The 16,253-nt window shown below is 46.8% G+C and overlaps 1 protein-coding gene across 1 annotated transcript; it reads right to left on the bottom strand.

Annotated features, from left to right (window-relative positions):
- Nucleotides 1-1,796: 1,796 nt before the first annotated feature.
- On the bottom strand, nucleotides 1,797-12,546 carry LOC119156339 (ankyrin repeat domain-containing protein 9-like). The gene has a single exon (XM_037405974.1). It carries the CDS (start codon nucleotides 3,255-3,257, stop codon nucleotides 2,367-2,369), a length of 891 nt encoding a protein of 296 aa, XP_037261871.1. The 5' UTR covers nucleotides 3,258-12,546; the 3' UTR covers nucleotides 1,797-2,366.
- Nucleotides 12,547-16,253: the final 3,707 nt, after the last annotated feature.

Genomic DNA, 16,253 nt, shown 5'->3' with positions numbered 1-16,253 from the left:
CTCCTCCGCCTCTCGCCCACCAACATCCGGATGAGATACCGCATTGCTGCTGGGGACAAACCCAGTCCTGCTCCCCCAGACTCCAGGGGTGCCACCTGGGCTGTGCTGTGCACAGTTGCTCTCACCAGCCTTGGGCAGGCAGCCCCTGCTTTGTCCTCTGCCTGCAGCTCCGTGTTTCTGGGGGCTGCCAGGGCCGGGGAGCCTGCAGGGCTAGGCACAAGCAGCTCAGCCACCGCTTATAATGCAAATCTGCCTTGGGCTCTGCTTTGCTTCCCAAGCTGTGACAGCCTCTGCCTGCCGCAGAGCCGGCCGAGCCAGCAGCCTCTCTGCAAAACCCTTGCCTGAGACTGGCCCTGAATTTCTCTGCCACCATTCACAGCCTCCCCTATCGCAGGAGGAGGAACAGACACAGGTGGAGAAAGACTTGCAAGTCCCCTGGGGCAGGGGTGGAAGGACGCTGCAGCACCGGGGCTGTAGGGTTTCAGGAGAAGGGTTAACCCTTTCATGGCCTGCTTGCCACTTTTAGGGCTGGGCTGACATTTTCTCCACCTTGCAAGCAAGCGTGCATCTTCAGCTAGTGCAGTGCGGGCAGCACCAGCACCAAAGTGCTTCCATGGCATGATTCCATGGCATGGCAGTGGGAGGGGGTGTCCAGGAGGAGCATCCCAGTGCCTCCGAAAGGATGTTCCAGTTGGCTGTGCCCGGCACGTTGCACAGCGCTGCAGGAAATCTCCGCCTGGCTGTGGCTGGCATCACCAGCATCCTGGCACACAAGAGGTAACCTGTGCACAGGGAAAATGAGCGGAATTGCTCCCTGTGCTGACGGAAAAAAGGGTGCAGCTCCAGCATAGCCTCCTTGGCACAGGCAGGGAATTAGCCAGACAAGCTACAAGCCATTTTTGCACGGAGCAATTGAGATGTGACCACACACCCTGCCTTAGCCAGAGCCCTGCTAGAAGGGGTTTGTGCCCCACAGCCTTTGGCTCCAAATGTGTTTAAAGAGACAAGTAACTCCTTCACAGCTATTCCGTACGGATCCGGGGAAGTGGGTTACACTGCTTCAGCAGAGCAGCGGGTTGCGCTAAGAAAGAGGGGAGAACACTAAGAAAGAGGGGGTCCAAAATAAGGGATGTCCTCCAAAGGGAGCTGGGATCCTGCCACTGCTCTGATGGTGTTGAGCACAGCCAGGAGAGCAGTACCAGTGCCTTGAACATACAGGGCTTTTCCTGGGCAGCAAGACAGAGCTCCCCAGAAAGCAGGGCAGCCCCAGCCCTGCTTTCTGCAAATACACGCGGCCTGCAATGCCGAGGGGAGCCAGCGGGAACTTTTTGTATTTTCCAGGATCAGGCCCTCTTTCTGGACCCAGGTGGCGGAAATGCTCTAATTGACAAGTGACAACTTTTAACAGGAGAACGTTATACCCCAGCTGAGGATAACTAGAAATGCTGGTGGCTCTGAGACCCACTGGGAAATCAAGTTAGTGAATTACCTCCCTTGTGGAGATATGTTCAGCCCTAAAACACAAGTCAAGGAGAAATAACATCACTTAGGAAGGACAAGGCTTCCACTGGCCCTGCTCTGATTTCCATCTGTTTACCGGACAGCAGGGAAAATGGGAAAATGGTTCCTTCCCCACTGCACAAGCCTGTAGAGGCATCGGGCTAGGATTGCCTTTAACCCCCTCACTCCCAGGTGAGACAGGATGCTTTCAGTTAGCTGTTCTGCTGGGGTCCACCCCCCCACCCCCCACCCCCCAGCAATATACATTCACTGCCCCCCTCTGAAGCCATGCCCTTCACACTATGACCTGCTGTAAAGTAACCCAGTAAAATCAGGTACCCTACAAGACTGCCTCTACAACCCTGCAGCATCAGCCATGGACCTTTTGGTTATTACTAATGATGCTAGATCATTGTTAGAAAGGAACCCTGATGTTTGAACCCTGTTGGTGTGGGGTGGTATTTCTCCCAGCTCTAGCAGAACAGAGTCCCACAGTTACACCGTTTGAAAATCCCACTGGGCATGTAGTTCCTTTTTACCCAGGTATGTTACACAGGATACAGTTATCATATTGGGAATTCAGATACACTGATACCAGCTGACAGCTAAGAAACCAAACATAACACAGTCTCGACTACAGTTAACCCTTCACATGCACAATGAAACAGAAAACAAGGAAGGCATTTGCCTTTAAAAGTGCCGTGCCTGCAATCAATTAGAAAAGACATTTAAAATCTTGTCACAAAATATTGGATTTTCCAGCATAGCCTAATAGGTAAAGTACTAAAATCACACTAAAATGTAGAGGGTGGTGGATGACCAGCTCCCCTAAGTTGCCTTTGAAAATCCAAACCCAGCAAATAAAGTCAAGGAAAAACATTTACCACATTTTTTGTCGGTAGCTTTTTGCCATAGGATGGTAAGGGCTTTAGTGCCTGAGGTATAGGTAGTTCCTGGATGCTTTTAGGGAAGTGGGAGGGGGGAAGAGTCTGGAGAATAGTTTGCATAGCTTGCAGATATAAAGAAGCAGGTGTGTTCCCAACCAGGCTGTTGAATTTGTCTTCCCCCAGCAAAGCTGTCCAGTGGTCTGGATGCTCCTGCAGAACTTTCCGCATCTTAAACTGGGGGTTGGGCATGAAGAGCAAGAGGTAGTCGAGGCAGAGCTTCTTTGATGCCACATTGACTTTGGAGTCCCACATCTGCTCCAGGATGACGTCCAGAGGGGTAAGCCCTTTACTGTCCTCTATCCTGGGAGAAGCTCCATTCCCGAGGAGGATGAGGACTGTCTCTGACCTCAACAGTTCACAGGCAAGGTGCAGAGGGGTTTTCCCATCTTCCAGATGAAAGCAACCAGTCCTGTTGATGTAGGAGTTCAAGCTGGGGAGCTTGTGTGCGATTTTGATGATCAGCGCCAAGATATCTCTCCTGTCATATGTGACCGCCATGGCCAAGTGAGGAGCAGAGGATGGGCAGTAGCAGAAGTGTTCCCCAGGCACCTTGAGAGCCTCCTCTGGAAAATGAGACAGCAGATACTGAGCATAAGGCAGGTGGTTATGCACCACTGCATAGAGAAGGGCTTCTGAAGGTGAGTAGGTTCTTAGGCTGGCATTTTCCTCCCAGTAAAAATACTCCATAGTTCTCATGTCTTCCAGCATCCACACAGGCTTGTGATCTCTCACAGCCTGGTAGAACATATAGGATAGGAACTTGCAGTGCCTGCTCTGATCATCCTGCAGGCTGGCCTGGTTGCTGGCCATGGCTCAGCAAATAAAGAGCAGCTCCACGTAAAATCACTCCAGACTGTAAGATCTGTGCACTTGGAATGCAGATCCCGATGCTGCTGCAACCTTCAGGCTGTCATTGCTGCCTGGACTGCACTAGCTGGAATGCCTGGGCTGATCATCTCCACCCATTCATTGTTTTTCCCCTCACTGCAGTGGTTTTGTTTAGGTAAGCACAATCCCACAGGCTCAGTTAACCCATGCCATGCAAGCAGATGGTTAGTAAGTACATCCCGCTCTGCGCGTGGTACAGGTTACTGGAACATTGTCAGACTGTGAGTGATTTTATACACACACAGCTAGAGAGAAGAGAGGGAGAGACTAAAATTAGCTTGAGAGGTGAGGCGGATTTCTGTCTGCATTTCGTGTCTAACTAGATCCGCTCATACATTGCAGTAAGTGCAATAGCAATATTCCTCTGGTTTTTGTATGTCACTCACACACACGCAGCTCATTATATAGTAAAAAATACGTAGCGGTGTAAAATGCTCCACAGCTGATAATACACATGATTATATGCTCAGGAAATCAAGGGATCTGTAGCCCTAGCATTAGGAAGGGATCCCTATTTTATAAATAATGGTATGGCTGGCCACTTAGGAGACACAGATGTTAATGGATTGTCTATAAGGCATTAGTGATGTTTAAGATTCCAGCATTAATCTCTGCAGAGAAAAGAGTCGAACGGTATGTGCAGTAACTATTCCCAGTATTGAAGCATATTGCTCGGTTTAAATGCCTGCCTTTGTTTAGCAAGGAAATATCTGAAGTGCCTCTCCATTGCACGGCAAGTACATAAACAAAAGGTTAATGGCCAGACCCCACTGGCAGATGGAGAGCTTTGGTCTAAGCATTTCTCAGCCCTCATGCTCCAGGACTGGGGTCAGAGCCAGTTGCAATGGGGGGAAGTGGGATTAAACGATCAGACTTGTGCAGTGTCCTGGTAAGACACAGAAGACCAAGGCTGACAGGCTTGAGGGGGCACTGCCTGTTGGATGAGGCAGAAGGACCTAAACAAAATTAAATTCACAGAAAATAAATGAACTAAGCGCCCTTTATGACAACTTGTGTGTAAGGAAGGAGGCTTCCATGCATTTTATAAATTAACAGATTGCAGGAAGGTGGTATCTCATCAACTTGATAGGAAAACAGGGAAAATACAGAAAATCAAGATTTCTGTTTTCATTTAGTGAGGAGACAAACATATATTCCATATATTCAAACTATAAAGTGTTCAAGCATCTAATCTGAACATCTCCAAATGATGTCTGGGGCCATCCAAACAGAAAATCAAAGCCACTCACAAAACTGGGCCTAGACTTAACACATCTTCCAGAGTTCTGGATATTCAAGTCCATAGCCCAAACATTCCCTTTTAGAACCAATTTTCATATGGTTGGAATAAACAAGCGTATGTCCAGGTTTTGCCCACCGTTACTGTGGTTATGCATGAAAATGCTGCTGCATAGTCATTTGCACATGGTCTTGTACCCATGGTCATAATAAGCCATGTGCATGCTCAGGGCCGGATCCAAAGCCTACCAAAGGGCACAGGGAGGTTCCGCTGGCTCCTGCACGCTCTGGATCCAGCATTAGTCGTGCACTTGGAGACACACATTTTGTTTCTCCAATTACTAACACAACCCATCTGAAACGTAGACTTAGGTACTTGGAAGAGAGGTGAATTAGTATTTAAGTGGCTAGGCTCTTTTGACTAAAGCTCTCACAGGGCTTTCCCTACTAGTAAATCATTGCTATACCCTAGGAATTACATTAATTTCATTATTTCCATGTTGCAGGTATGGGAAAACACGCACACATTTTCCGTAGCCCAGTTTCACAGAACAGCTCATGGAGGGAGCTGGGAACTGAACCAGGGATTGCTGCGTCTTTGCCCAGGGTTACAGCCATTAAGCAACCCTCACCTGCTACTGGTGTTAAGATAGGTGTCCCCAGAGAAGTGGTCACAGCACCAAGCCTGTCAGTTCAAGGAGCACCTGGACAATGCTTTTAGTCATACAGTTTGGTTTTAAGTAGTCCTGTGAGGAGCAGGGAGTTGAACCTGCTGCAGAGACACATGAAAGTCAAGTGGAAAAACATTCTGCAAGTATCTCTACAGAAGAGGGAAGCCAAAATCCCAGAATTGGGAATGGCCACCAGTCTTATGGCAATCACCTCTACACCACAGGTCCAGGATGTCCAGGATGTGAAAACATTTGTAATCACAGGTTACCTTGTAATTCCAGGTTACACTGTAATTCTGCCCAGGAAGCCCAGCACAAAACAAGGGGAGTCCTTCCCGTGGTTTGCTTGCCTCTGTCGGGTGTTCAATGGCACAGGTCTGCCCGCCACGGTGGCTCCTCTCCTTGGCCTGTTTTGTTTTTTCCAGGATAGAAAAGCCGGAGCTGAAGGCACATGCTTGATGGCAATGCATCACTTCTGAATTACATTACAAGCATAATCCATCTATAAAACATTACAGATCCATTAGAAATGGAAGACATTAACACGGAAAGCTTTCCTGAGGACCTGGAAGAAGATTAGGAGTTCTGGAGTTTCTGTTTATGTCTTTGAATTTTGATCTGTGGCTACAAATAATGTATCCTAACTGACAATGTATTTCTTGTGGCTTCCCTTTTAGCCAAAGTGCAGTCTAGAAGGTGAGCAGAGTCTGTTCTGACTCATAGAGTGTCCAAGGGAGCAGGAACAGTTTTGAAGGGTGAAACTGAAAACAAAAGTTGATTTCACCCAAAACACCATTTACCATTTCAGCTGAGACCAAGAGGCTCTTTAGACCTCTCCCAGGCAGATGCATTTTTCACATTTTGATGGGGATTTCAGCTCATAAAGTGATTTGGTTATTGTGAGCCTGTGAGAAATACAGTGTGTTTCTGTCTGAGTGATTCAGGAATCTTCTTACAGTGTTATGCTCAAAACATTGTTTCTGGGCAAAAGGGAAATGTACCTTATATAGAGAGACAAAAAATTTTTGTTAGTATAACCGAAACCTTAGCACTCTAATAAAAAATTGTTATTAATCCAGGTCTAATTATTACAGAAAAATAAATAATACTCCTATGCAGAAAAATGTCAATGTGAATAACGAAGATGATGATAATGATGATAATAATAATTCTTTAAAAATCAAAATTGTTATGCACACACTTCTTAACTTCTACCCCTGTTCCTGGTGTTATGCTCCCCCTGCCCTTGCTCGTCTGGGTCCTAAGGTTGGTGCTTTCATTCTGGTGGTGGTGTTAGAGGGAGTTATCAGCATCTGGAGTCCTCCAGTGGGAGGAATGTCAGTGGGAGGGATGGTTTCCTCTTTGTCATTCTAGAATCTTCTGGGGGTCTGTTTTATAATTAGTAACATGCTTTTACACCTGGGGGTTTTTTTCTTCATTGGATTGAAACTCCATTTTCTATCCAAATTTACTGTATGTGTTGATTATATACATGTAAGATACAATTTCTTTGTCCTCTTTGCTACCTCTAAAACTGTTCTTGCCCAGCTCCACATCTGTGTTTCTTTAACTGACCATCGGTGAGTCGTTTGTAGCTGTGACGTCTCTGGCCAAGCCTGTGCCCCACCTCTTACCATCCCATGCCTGTACTGCCCTGCACCGCACCCTGTGCCTCCACTTCTCAAGACCTCTGCTGTCGTACCAGGGCTATAATTAACTCTATTAACTCTAGCTTATTAACTTGGAGTCGTGAACACCTCGTGGTGCATGGAAGAGTTACTTACTACTGCTATCTGTATAAAACGATGGTTGTACCATACAGTGCTAATCAAAGTAAAACAAATCAGCCATAGCCACCTGGTCAGAAGGAAAATAATATTCCTACAGCTAAATCGAGTTTAAATAAAGTGGCGGCAGGTCAACAAATGTCCAGGCAAAGCAAGCCCGACAAGCCTCGGTCCTGAGCCTTTGCACACTCGGTACAAAACCTGCGGCCTGTTACTAGCAATGGCCATACTGTACTGCAGGGGTAGAGGGTTTCAATCGATCCTGTTTCTGGAATAAACCGGAGCAGAAAGGCTTTGTGTACTGCACGTGGCTGAGAATGTGGCTTACACTTATCCTTTCTCTGTCACTTCCTCCTGCTGCCATTCTGTGTAAAGACACAGGGAGCAATGAGGAGCACCATGGAGTCAAGAGAGGATGGAGATACCCTCTGGAAATGAACAAAAACATCAGCAGATTTCGGTCCCTGGGACTGAGGATAGATGTCTTGTTTGGCTGGGAGTGGGGCTGTCGTGTTTGTCGCTGCAATGGCTGGTGAGAACAATGCATTTCCCCACTTTAAGGGAAGAGCAGGCATGCCACCGGCCCCAGCAGTGTAGGGCCTAATCTAAGCTGAGCTCAGCTCCTTCTCACCATGTTTTCACCTGGACACACACATGAAAACCTTAAAGGAAGAAGATGCCTGGGAAACACAAGATGGAAAGGCTCTGGGGAAGATTCAGACTTCCTCCAGCCTGCCATATCTGTCAAACACTCCAGTGAGATGTATCTTGCTCCCTTTCTTCCTTTCTTCAGTGATCTCTACTGGCTGAAAAACAGATTTTCCAGGCACAACTGATGCCAGTTCCTCTATGCCCTTTGCACAGGATGATTTAGCCAGGACATACAAAGAAGTAAACCAATTGCCAGGTACTGGGTGCCTGAGCACAAAGCAAGAGAGTTACAGAAACCTGATCTCTTGATGCAGAGGCGTGCTGCTTTTCAGCATCCCATCTGTTGGTCTTCAGCCTTTCCTTGGGAAAGAAAAACTGATCTGTAGGTGATGGGTGATAAACCTTCTGCTACTGTGAGCCTCTAGCAATGCTTGCTGTGTCCTGCTCTCCACGTCCAGCCCAGACCGTGCAGCGCAGCTTGCACACACGCTGCGTGATGAGCTAGCACCCTTGTGCAGAGCCCTGCCGCACCACAAGGCTGGCTTTACAGAGCCTGAAGGGTTGGTTTCTTTTATACCCTGCTACATGCTCACCACCTCTAATTCATCCAGCTGACTAAACAAGGCTTTGGGATGGTGGAAAAATCTACAGTCTGACCTGTCCTGAATTGCAGAATATTTCACTTCTGCTCACTGGATTCAAACAGCGAATGAAACAATCTCTGACTATACGGCTAGAGGCTGGAAATGAAAATAAGCAGAGATTTACCAGTCTGGAAAGCATTTGAATTACGTGTGATGGGACCAGCTGATGTGCTGTATGCAGAACAAATCAATCCCCAGATGGTTATTTACCTGCAGAAGTTTGGAAGTGAAAGATAACTGCCTAAGATGCCAGAGTCATATACAATGTATGTAAAAGGGAGTCATCTAGAGAGAAATGGAGGATGTTCACATTATGCCCGTGCTGCCAGTTAAGCAGTGCTGTAACCCAGACATATGTCCTGTTCATACCGTTACATTCAGATGCTCACCTGCACATTGTACAAAGGCCTGGAGCACTCACAAGAGGTAGGGGAGCCCGGGCAACATGGTGCTTTCCTGCAGGTTCTTGCTTCTCCGGCCTGCAAAGGGCTTAACCCGTTGTGTTCGAGTTTCACCTAGTGCTTCACTTCCAAAGTGCAACGAGTCTGAGCTTTAGTGCAGCAAGCCATGAACAGCATGCACGGAAAATGCATGTACCAAAGGGGCTGATTGTGCCTCCGCCTGTTCCTTTGTCCACTTTTAAGCGCAGGGTACAGATAGAAGCCTTGACGTAGGACACGCTTCCAGCATACATGGGTCTTGACAGGGGGGCAAGCCTTTTGGAAGCAACAACACTCTGGTGGCCAGCAACAGCACAGGTCAATGCAACATGAGGATCGTCAGAACAACGCTAGATGATGAGCTTCCTTGCAATGTGCTTACAGTGAAGTGGAGCCTGCTGCAAATGTGACAGCATCTCTGCTAAGATGCAAGAAGGAAGGTGTAAGACTGAAGATGGATCTTGACACAGAATCTTCTGTGTCTCCTGAAAAGTGTTCTGCAAAGTTTTCTTCTGTTCCCCTACAGGATACTTAAGCAAAATCCCTGGCATTGTACATTGTGGTCACCAAGTGTCAACACTTTGTGTTACATCCTCGATGTCTAGGAAAAAGTAGCCGAGAGAGATGCAGACAGCAAAGCATGAAGTGTCATGAGATTAGTGAAGTTCTGAACTCTGGCCCCTCACAGCAATTACCAGAAAATTTAACAGCATTTCTTGATTTATGATGGATATTTTTTCCTTTAATCCATCTTGCTGCTTTAAGGAACAGAAGTTATAAAATATGTGGCAGGTCTCTATCTCTACCCCAGGTGAAAGCTGAATGCCTTTTTTTGGAGCCACACTCATCTCTTCGGGCATACACAACCTCAGTGTGCCTGACCGTGTGGCACTGGCCAGCAGCAAAGGCATGCTGAAGGCTGTCCGGTTGTCACTACGTGACCTGAGTGGCAGAGACCTACAGCATAATACTAGCTGTGGCCCCCAAGGTACAACCTCCCTTACCTTCTAATGAGGAATGTGGGAATATTGAGTCTTTCCCAAAGCAGTTTCCCTCCTAAGTCTCAGCACGAGGAATGCTGCAGGAGGCAGGTGTTGGTGTCTGAACAAGCCTCAGCAAGGGGGACAGGTGCTGAGGGCTCAAGTTGGACTGGGCTTAGGACAAGGAGTGAGCTGGGCCAGGAGATGGGTCAGGAGCAGGACCCAAATGAGGTGACAGAATTGAAGGCTGAGCTTGCTCAGAGTGTTGGAAAAGACACAGAGCAACAAGGTACAACTAGTACCATCCTTCTGCCTGTGTTCGGAATGGGGCTCTCATGGATATGGGATCCAGGGCCCAAATAAGCTGTTTGGCTTGGTGAACTCTCTGTTTTCAGGGAAACTGCTTGTGAGCAGCTGGTGGGATTGCCAGAGCCTGGGGACTGTCGGGTCCTGGAGGCTGGTCAGGGCAGAATCCCCACTGCCATGAATCAAACGCCTTTCCTCTGTCAGCTCCCAGGGAGGGATTGCCCATTTCTAAAGGCAGGCACTCGGTAAACACTGGAATAACTCCAAAGGAAGGATAAAAATGTTTCTAACTCTCTCTGAATGTCATACATCTCATCAAATATAGGTTAGATCAAGTAGTACGCTCATGTCTGGAGGATGAGATGTCACCTCAGTTTAATCAGCTATGAAAACAACACGGCTCATTTTATTCCATTTTTTTAAAAATGCTTTTGAGACCTGATTGCACAGAGCCTGCATGCCAAAAAACCTGGTGTCTCCCATTTCTGTGAGCCCATTTGTTTCAGTTCCCAACTCCTGTCCTAATTTAAGACTACATCTCTCAAAGACAGTACATAAATAGACAGATTACCATGCCTCTTCCAGAAAGTAACCTGTCAGCTGAGCTCTGTTTGAAGAACAAAAAGCCCTTACAGTCTGTGCCTGCAGACACATTGAACCAGATGCTGGTTTTCCAGTGAATGGCTGAGACAGCCTTATATTGTTGGACATTTTCCTTCCTCGTGATGATTGTGAGTCTCGGTGCCCTGTTTTACCATGCTTCTATGTAAATGTCAAGGCTGACAACGACTGAGAAAGGATTCAGGAGGGTATGAATAAATTTAGTTTCCAAAACTAACGAAAAGTAATACTTTTTTACACAACCCATAATTAACCTGGGGAATTCAGTGCTACACAGTATCAACAAGGTTAAATGCTTTACCATCTCCAGGGAAAGTTTTTATTTTTTCTGTAGTTATTAAGGACTTTGATCTGTGTGTGTGCAGCAGCTGACACTACACCAAAACTGTAACTCTGACGTCCTACCCCCGTGTAGGTGGGCAAATAAATAAAAACCTACAGCTGTGCCATTCCTAACACAATGATGACAGATTTGTCTGAACCTTCTTAGTAGTTCTAGTGCTGTATTGGTATTGTGAACAAGAGTTTGTCAGAAACTTAACACCTGTGCATTTTTGTGTGGAAAATGCCAGGGCTGTGAGACTGAGTCGCTTTGCAGAATGCATCAGTTTCATTGCATCTTTTGACAAAATTCATGGTCCAAAAAGGGATGAACATATTTTTTACATTATTTGGATTGAACCCATTACAAAAGAAAAATTCAGGTTGTGAGATGCTCTGTTAAACCCCCCAGTCTCCAAGTTATAATCCCATAATTAACTGCTGGAGGTTACTGAAAACAATCTTCAGCTTCAGTATCATTACAAAATTATTTGTAAGGAAAGTCTTTGCAGTGTCTTCTGAGGCCTCAGAGATGAGAGAGACTTCAAATTTAATTCAGTCATCAAGCGTGCCAGTTCCTAGGCCCTGCCTATCATTGTCTCGTAGACAATATCCAGAGCCAAAGATAACCACTCACCACCATGTTTCTTCGCAATTTCTAGTGGGTTTTTCTACAATGGGTTTTTAATCTGGGATGAGTGCACAGTCCTAGCAACAAAAAAGCACTTCAGAAATACCTGAAAATGGTATTTGTCTAAGTAAGATTCTTGTGGACTTTATTAGCTCTAACGCTTTGTTCAAAGAATTGTACTAGAATAGTGGATTCCCTGAACAGGGGATGACTCAGCCAGTGACAAATTGCTTCTACTACCAGGTATAATGAGTTCAGAGCCTGCTAACCTGCAGCTGCTCATCTGTTTCCTTCTTCTTTATGGTTTAATGTATATGTGAAGTTGGCCGGTGAGAATTCGCTCAACAGCAGATGGATTACCAGCAAAATGAAAGCAGGAAATTCCATAAGGCTGCTCAAAGGAGAAGCATTCCAAAGCTTCAGAAATGCTGTGGGCACAGTGGTTTTCCCTTAGGTCCGCCGAGGTACAGTGCTTGCTTGGATGTGAACTTTCTGTGGGAGGGCTGCCTCAGCGCTCATTCATCAGCACCCAGGGAAATATCATCCTATACACCTCTGAGCTGTCTGACAATAGAAATACTATAAATATCAGAAAGCCTGAAACAGCTGTTAGTGCATACCAGCCTTTAGTGAGATCCCAGCTAACAGCTGGTGAGTTGAATGCTAAAGGAGAATTTAAAGATCTTCACAAAGCCACCCTTTCACTGACTGAAGCCTCTGGCTCATACATCTAGTTGATTCAGGACAGAAAAATAAATTCTGTTTGTGCCACATTAAACATACTGAAATATCCATCAATAATGCCCCAAAGGATGTTGAATTGCTTCAGCATACTGCAGTGTTTAAGTTAACCACTCCTATATTCTGTTTTAGAAGTCTTCTGCCCATCATGAGCAAACCATCTCCTTTTAATAAAGTTGATAACTGGTGATAAGGAAAGAACTTTTACTACAAAGTAACTGAGGTAAGAGGCAGAAAGTAATGACTTCTACTTTCAGATTGTTGCTAGAATTTAGAAGAATGGCTTAAATTTTCAATATATGTGACAGCTGGATGCCGGTTTTCTTTTGTTTTCTTTTTTGTTGTTTTCAGGTGAAAACCTAGGAAGTAGAAGCTCTTTCTCTCGACGAAATGCAGTCTGCGCAAACTCCTGTTTACAGTCACCTTTCTGCGCAACTCGTGCCAGACTGCCTTTGCAAACCCTTGTTCAAGATCTCAACAGCAAGGTACTGAAATTAAACCAAAACATCAGCTTGGCCCTCATTGCTCCCCCCCCCCCCCCCCCCCCCCCCCGCAAATTGAGAGAATTTGCGGAAGTAGCGATACACCACTGGCAGCCAAATTCCTCTGGGTACAACCCTAACACTAATGCAGGCTAATGAAGGGCCATGGCCTATATTCCTGTTCTGAGCCTGCAAGCTCCCCTTTGCTCAGCAGCACATGCTGCAGTTTACTTGTGTGTTGCACACTTCCTCCTTGTCCCAGGCTTTGCAATTCTGCACCAAGCTGTCAGTGAATTAAAAATCCAGGCTCTGAGGGTCCAGGAGTTAGGCTGGGGGGATGCTGCTCCCCCTGGCATCATGGATGGTGGTGAACCCTCAGCGGATACCTGAGGTGGCCCTTCCTTTTCTTTGCCTGGCAGTGATGTTGACCAGGACAGATCGTTCACAGGGGGCTTCCATCCCTAAATGCAACATCTGGTGCCATTTGAGACAGGTAAGGATCTGAGACAACCACACAGAGATGCTAGAAGGGCTTGCTGAAGCTCATCGTCTTTCCACAAAAGTAGCTGGAGGTCAGGGAAAATAGCCTGGAGCTTCTGACTTAGCACCACTGTTAGACATCTCGTGTGGCTTTCCATGCTTCAGCAGCCACCCTGTGGGCCATGACTGGTGACTGCTGCCTGGTGCTTCAGTGGGTGTGGGTGGGTGGCACTGCGTTGTGGGCACACTGAAGACTGGATACTGGAGTCTTCAATGGGAAGACTGGAACATTTTGATGCAAATGATTCTCCACTGAAGAGCTCCAGAAAAGCCTCTGGTGAGGTCTGACCCTACCTAGCAGGAGTGAAGAACCATCAGGGTTTCTATTAGAGCCTCCCTCTGGTCCTTTTACCTTCAGGGCTGCTGTGGAGCCCAGGGATCCCCTAGCACAGCCCTGCCATGCCAAGTCCCAAGGACAGTCCATGGGTTTGCAGGCTGGCTTCTTCCCTGAGCACCGGGACGCTTGCGAACCATGCAGCCCCTTGGGTAAGGCTCCCAGCCAGCCTTCACTCTGCCACCCCACAGCTCGGTCAGGCAGGTGACAACAGAGCTGGGACTCCTTGTTCTTCCAGCAGCCTGGATAGACACCACCAGCAGCTAGGCATCTCCAAGAGTCTTGATGTTGGCAAGATGAAATATTGTTCATCTCTAAATGATATTTGAATTTGGAGATTTAGATCTTGATCTGGGGCCTGAAAATATCCTGAACATAGATTCATCTTTATGAAACAGAAATTCATTCTCCCAGCCAGCTCCAGTTGTCAGGACTCACTCCTTCTCGAAATGAGGCCGTCTATCATGGAGACAGGCACCTAACTGCAACCCAGATTTGAAACTGTTGGCTTGGAGGTTTGTAACTAAAATCCCAGCAACATCCCAACTGTTCTCAGGCTCACACTGAGGGGCCGCATCTGCTTGAAGTAAAAAATCTGAATTTACATGAGTCACACATCGACTCATTCTGTGTAAAGACACTGTAAAAGCAATGGCAAAAAAAAAAAAAAAAGCTGTCTGTGCCAGCAATGCCATGTTTACGTTAAAGCCTGTCAAATACAGCCCTAAAACCACTACATAAATAGGTGGAAATATTGAATGTGCTGCCACATCATAAAATTGAAAGTGTTAAACTATTACAGATGGCTAATATGCATTATCTTCCTCATTTGTGAAAGTGAGGCCTCCTCTTCATCAAGCAGAGGCATTGTCCTCCCGACAGCCACAGCTCCTGCAGGAGAAAGGGACTGTCAGACGCAAGCCTGCTCTGCAGCTGCAGCCGTCCTCTCCCCACACGGCCCTGCTGCTCCACTCTCCTACTTGCCAGCTTGGTGCTAAAACAGAATCTGCAAACTGTAAAAAATTGGTGTAACTATATATCAGGGCCCGAAACTAATTTGGTTCGCAGTCTTAAGTATGTTGGCATTTCAGAGCCCTCATGATTTTTGTCATGTAACTCTTTTTAAGAGTGAAGAATTGCTATTCACCCCTTGCTTTACAAATTGGAAACTGAGCTAGGCACAGCGTTAGTGATTTCCCCAAATCACAGAGGCATGTTTCTTCCTTTTCTATGGTATTATTTTTTTTAACATGCTACAAGTCTTTCCAGCTACTTTGAATTCACACAAGAGATGGGACCAATATTTTAATATGAGCATATCAATGTCTCGGTGACCTTCCCCAGCACCTGGTGAATGAACACCAAGTTCTGGAGCCTGGGCTAAAAGAGTGTGAAATACACTGCTGTTTCTACCTGCTTTAAAGTCTCTTGCATGCATGATCGGTGTGTTCTGCTCACATGCTCAGACTTGACTCCACCGCCAGGTATCAAGTCAGGAAAGATTTTTCTTGCAATCAGTTTGGTAGAAACTGTTCGATTTTTTTTCTCTGTTTTTTGCCTTACATTATAGAAATGATGCTGCACTGTCTGTTTCTTCAGACAATCTTGATTCATGTTTGTGACCATCCTGAATGCTGCCATAGGGCTCATTTTCCCAGCTGATGGCTGCGATTACCTCTCTTGGATTCTCCCACTAGAGGGGCTGCCTCACTCCCTTTCATCGGGGTTCCAAACATTCACTGCTCATCTCCTCAGCCTGTAAATCCCCATCCTTCCCACCACTGCCATTCAACAGATGGATATTGATATCCGTCTCCGATTGATCCAGGGAGGTCACTGCTGTCATCAGTTTAATGAATTTCCAAGTGAGTGTCTTCATCTTTTCTCCCACATAGGCACGTCTGGGACAGTGAAGAGTAAATCCCTATCAGTGTCTCAAGACTGGCTCATTTTTCCCTCCCAGATCCCTGCTTTAACCTCTCTTTTGCTGTCATGGCTGGAAAAAGCACTCAACAGAGGTTAGACTGCTGCTGCGCTGACATTACTGCCTCACACCACCCAAATGTTTTCATGGCATGCTTTCCTCTCTGTACATCTTGGTCTAGCGTCATGTTGTAGGCTCTCTGGGGGTCTTCTGATCCTGGTGGGTGACTGAGGTTGTTGGTAACTTGCAGTGGGCTGCTCCCCACCTGCAGGTCTCAGACTTGAGGGGCAGAACCACCCCACAGACAGCAGGCAGACAGTGAGAGACAGGAGGATGCCCAGAGCCCAGAGGCTCCCTGGCCCTGTGCCTCACCCCTATCCTGCTGCCTGCTCTCAGAAACCTCTCTAATCTCCTGCCAAGCCTTCCTTGTCCGTTTTCCTGACACCCCCCTCACTTTGTGGACCACATGGCCTTGACCACTTTGTTCTGCCCACGGGTTCTCAGCACGTCTCTGGCACAACTCTGCACCCAGCACAACCTGCCCTTGTAAGCACCTAGAAAAGCCCTGGGTGGGCACACAGCTGCATGGGCAACACTGTAGAAGCA

Source organism: Falco rusticolus, chromosome 12 (genome assembly GCF_015220075.1).
Source record: "Falco rusticolus isolate bFalRus1 chromosome 12, bFalRus1.pri, whole genome shotgun sequence".
NCBI classification, from domain to species: domain Eukaryota; kingdom Metazoa; phylum Chordata; class Aves; order Falconiformes; family Falconidae; genus Falco; species Falco rusticolus.
The sequence above is the reverse complement of the archived record's forward strand: the minus strand, read 5'-3'. Positions and strand labels throughout refer to the sequence as shown.

Bases quoted from the DNA above. Each gene is read 5' to 3' on its own strand.
- LOC119156339 (XM_037405974.1), bottom strand. From the start codon at position 3,257: ATGGCCAGCAACCAGGCCAGCCTGCAGGATGATCAGAGCAGGCACTGC.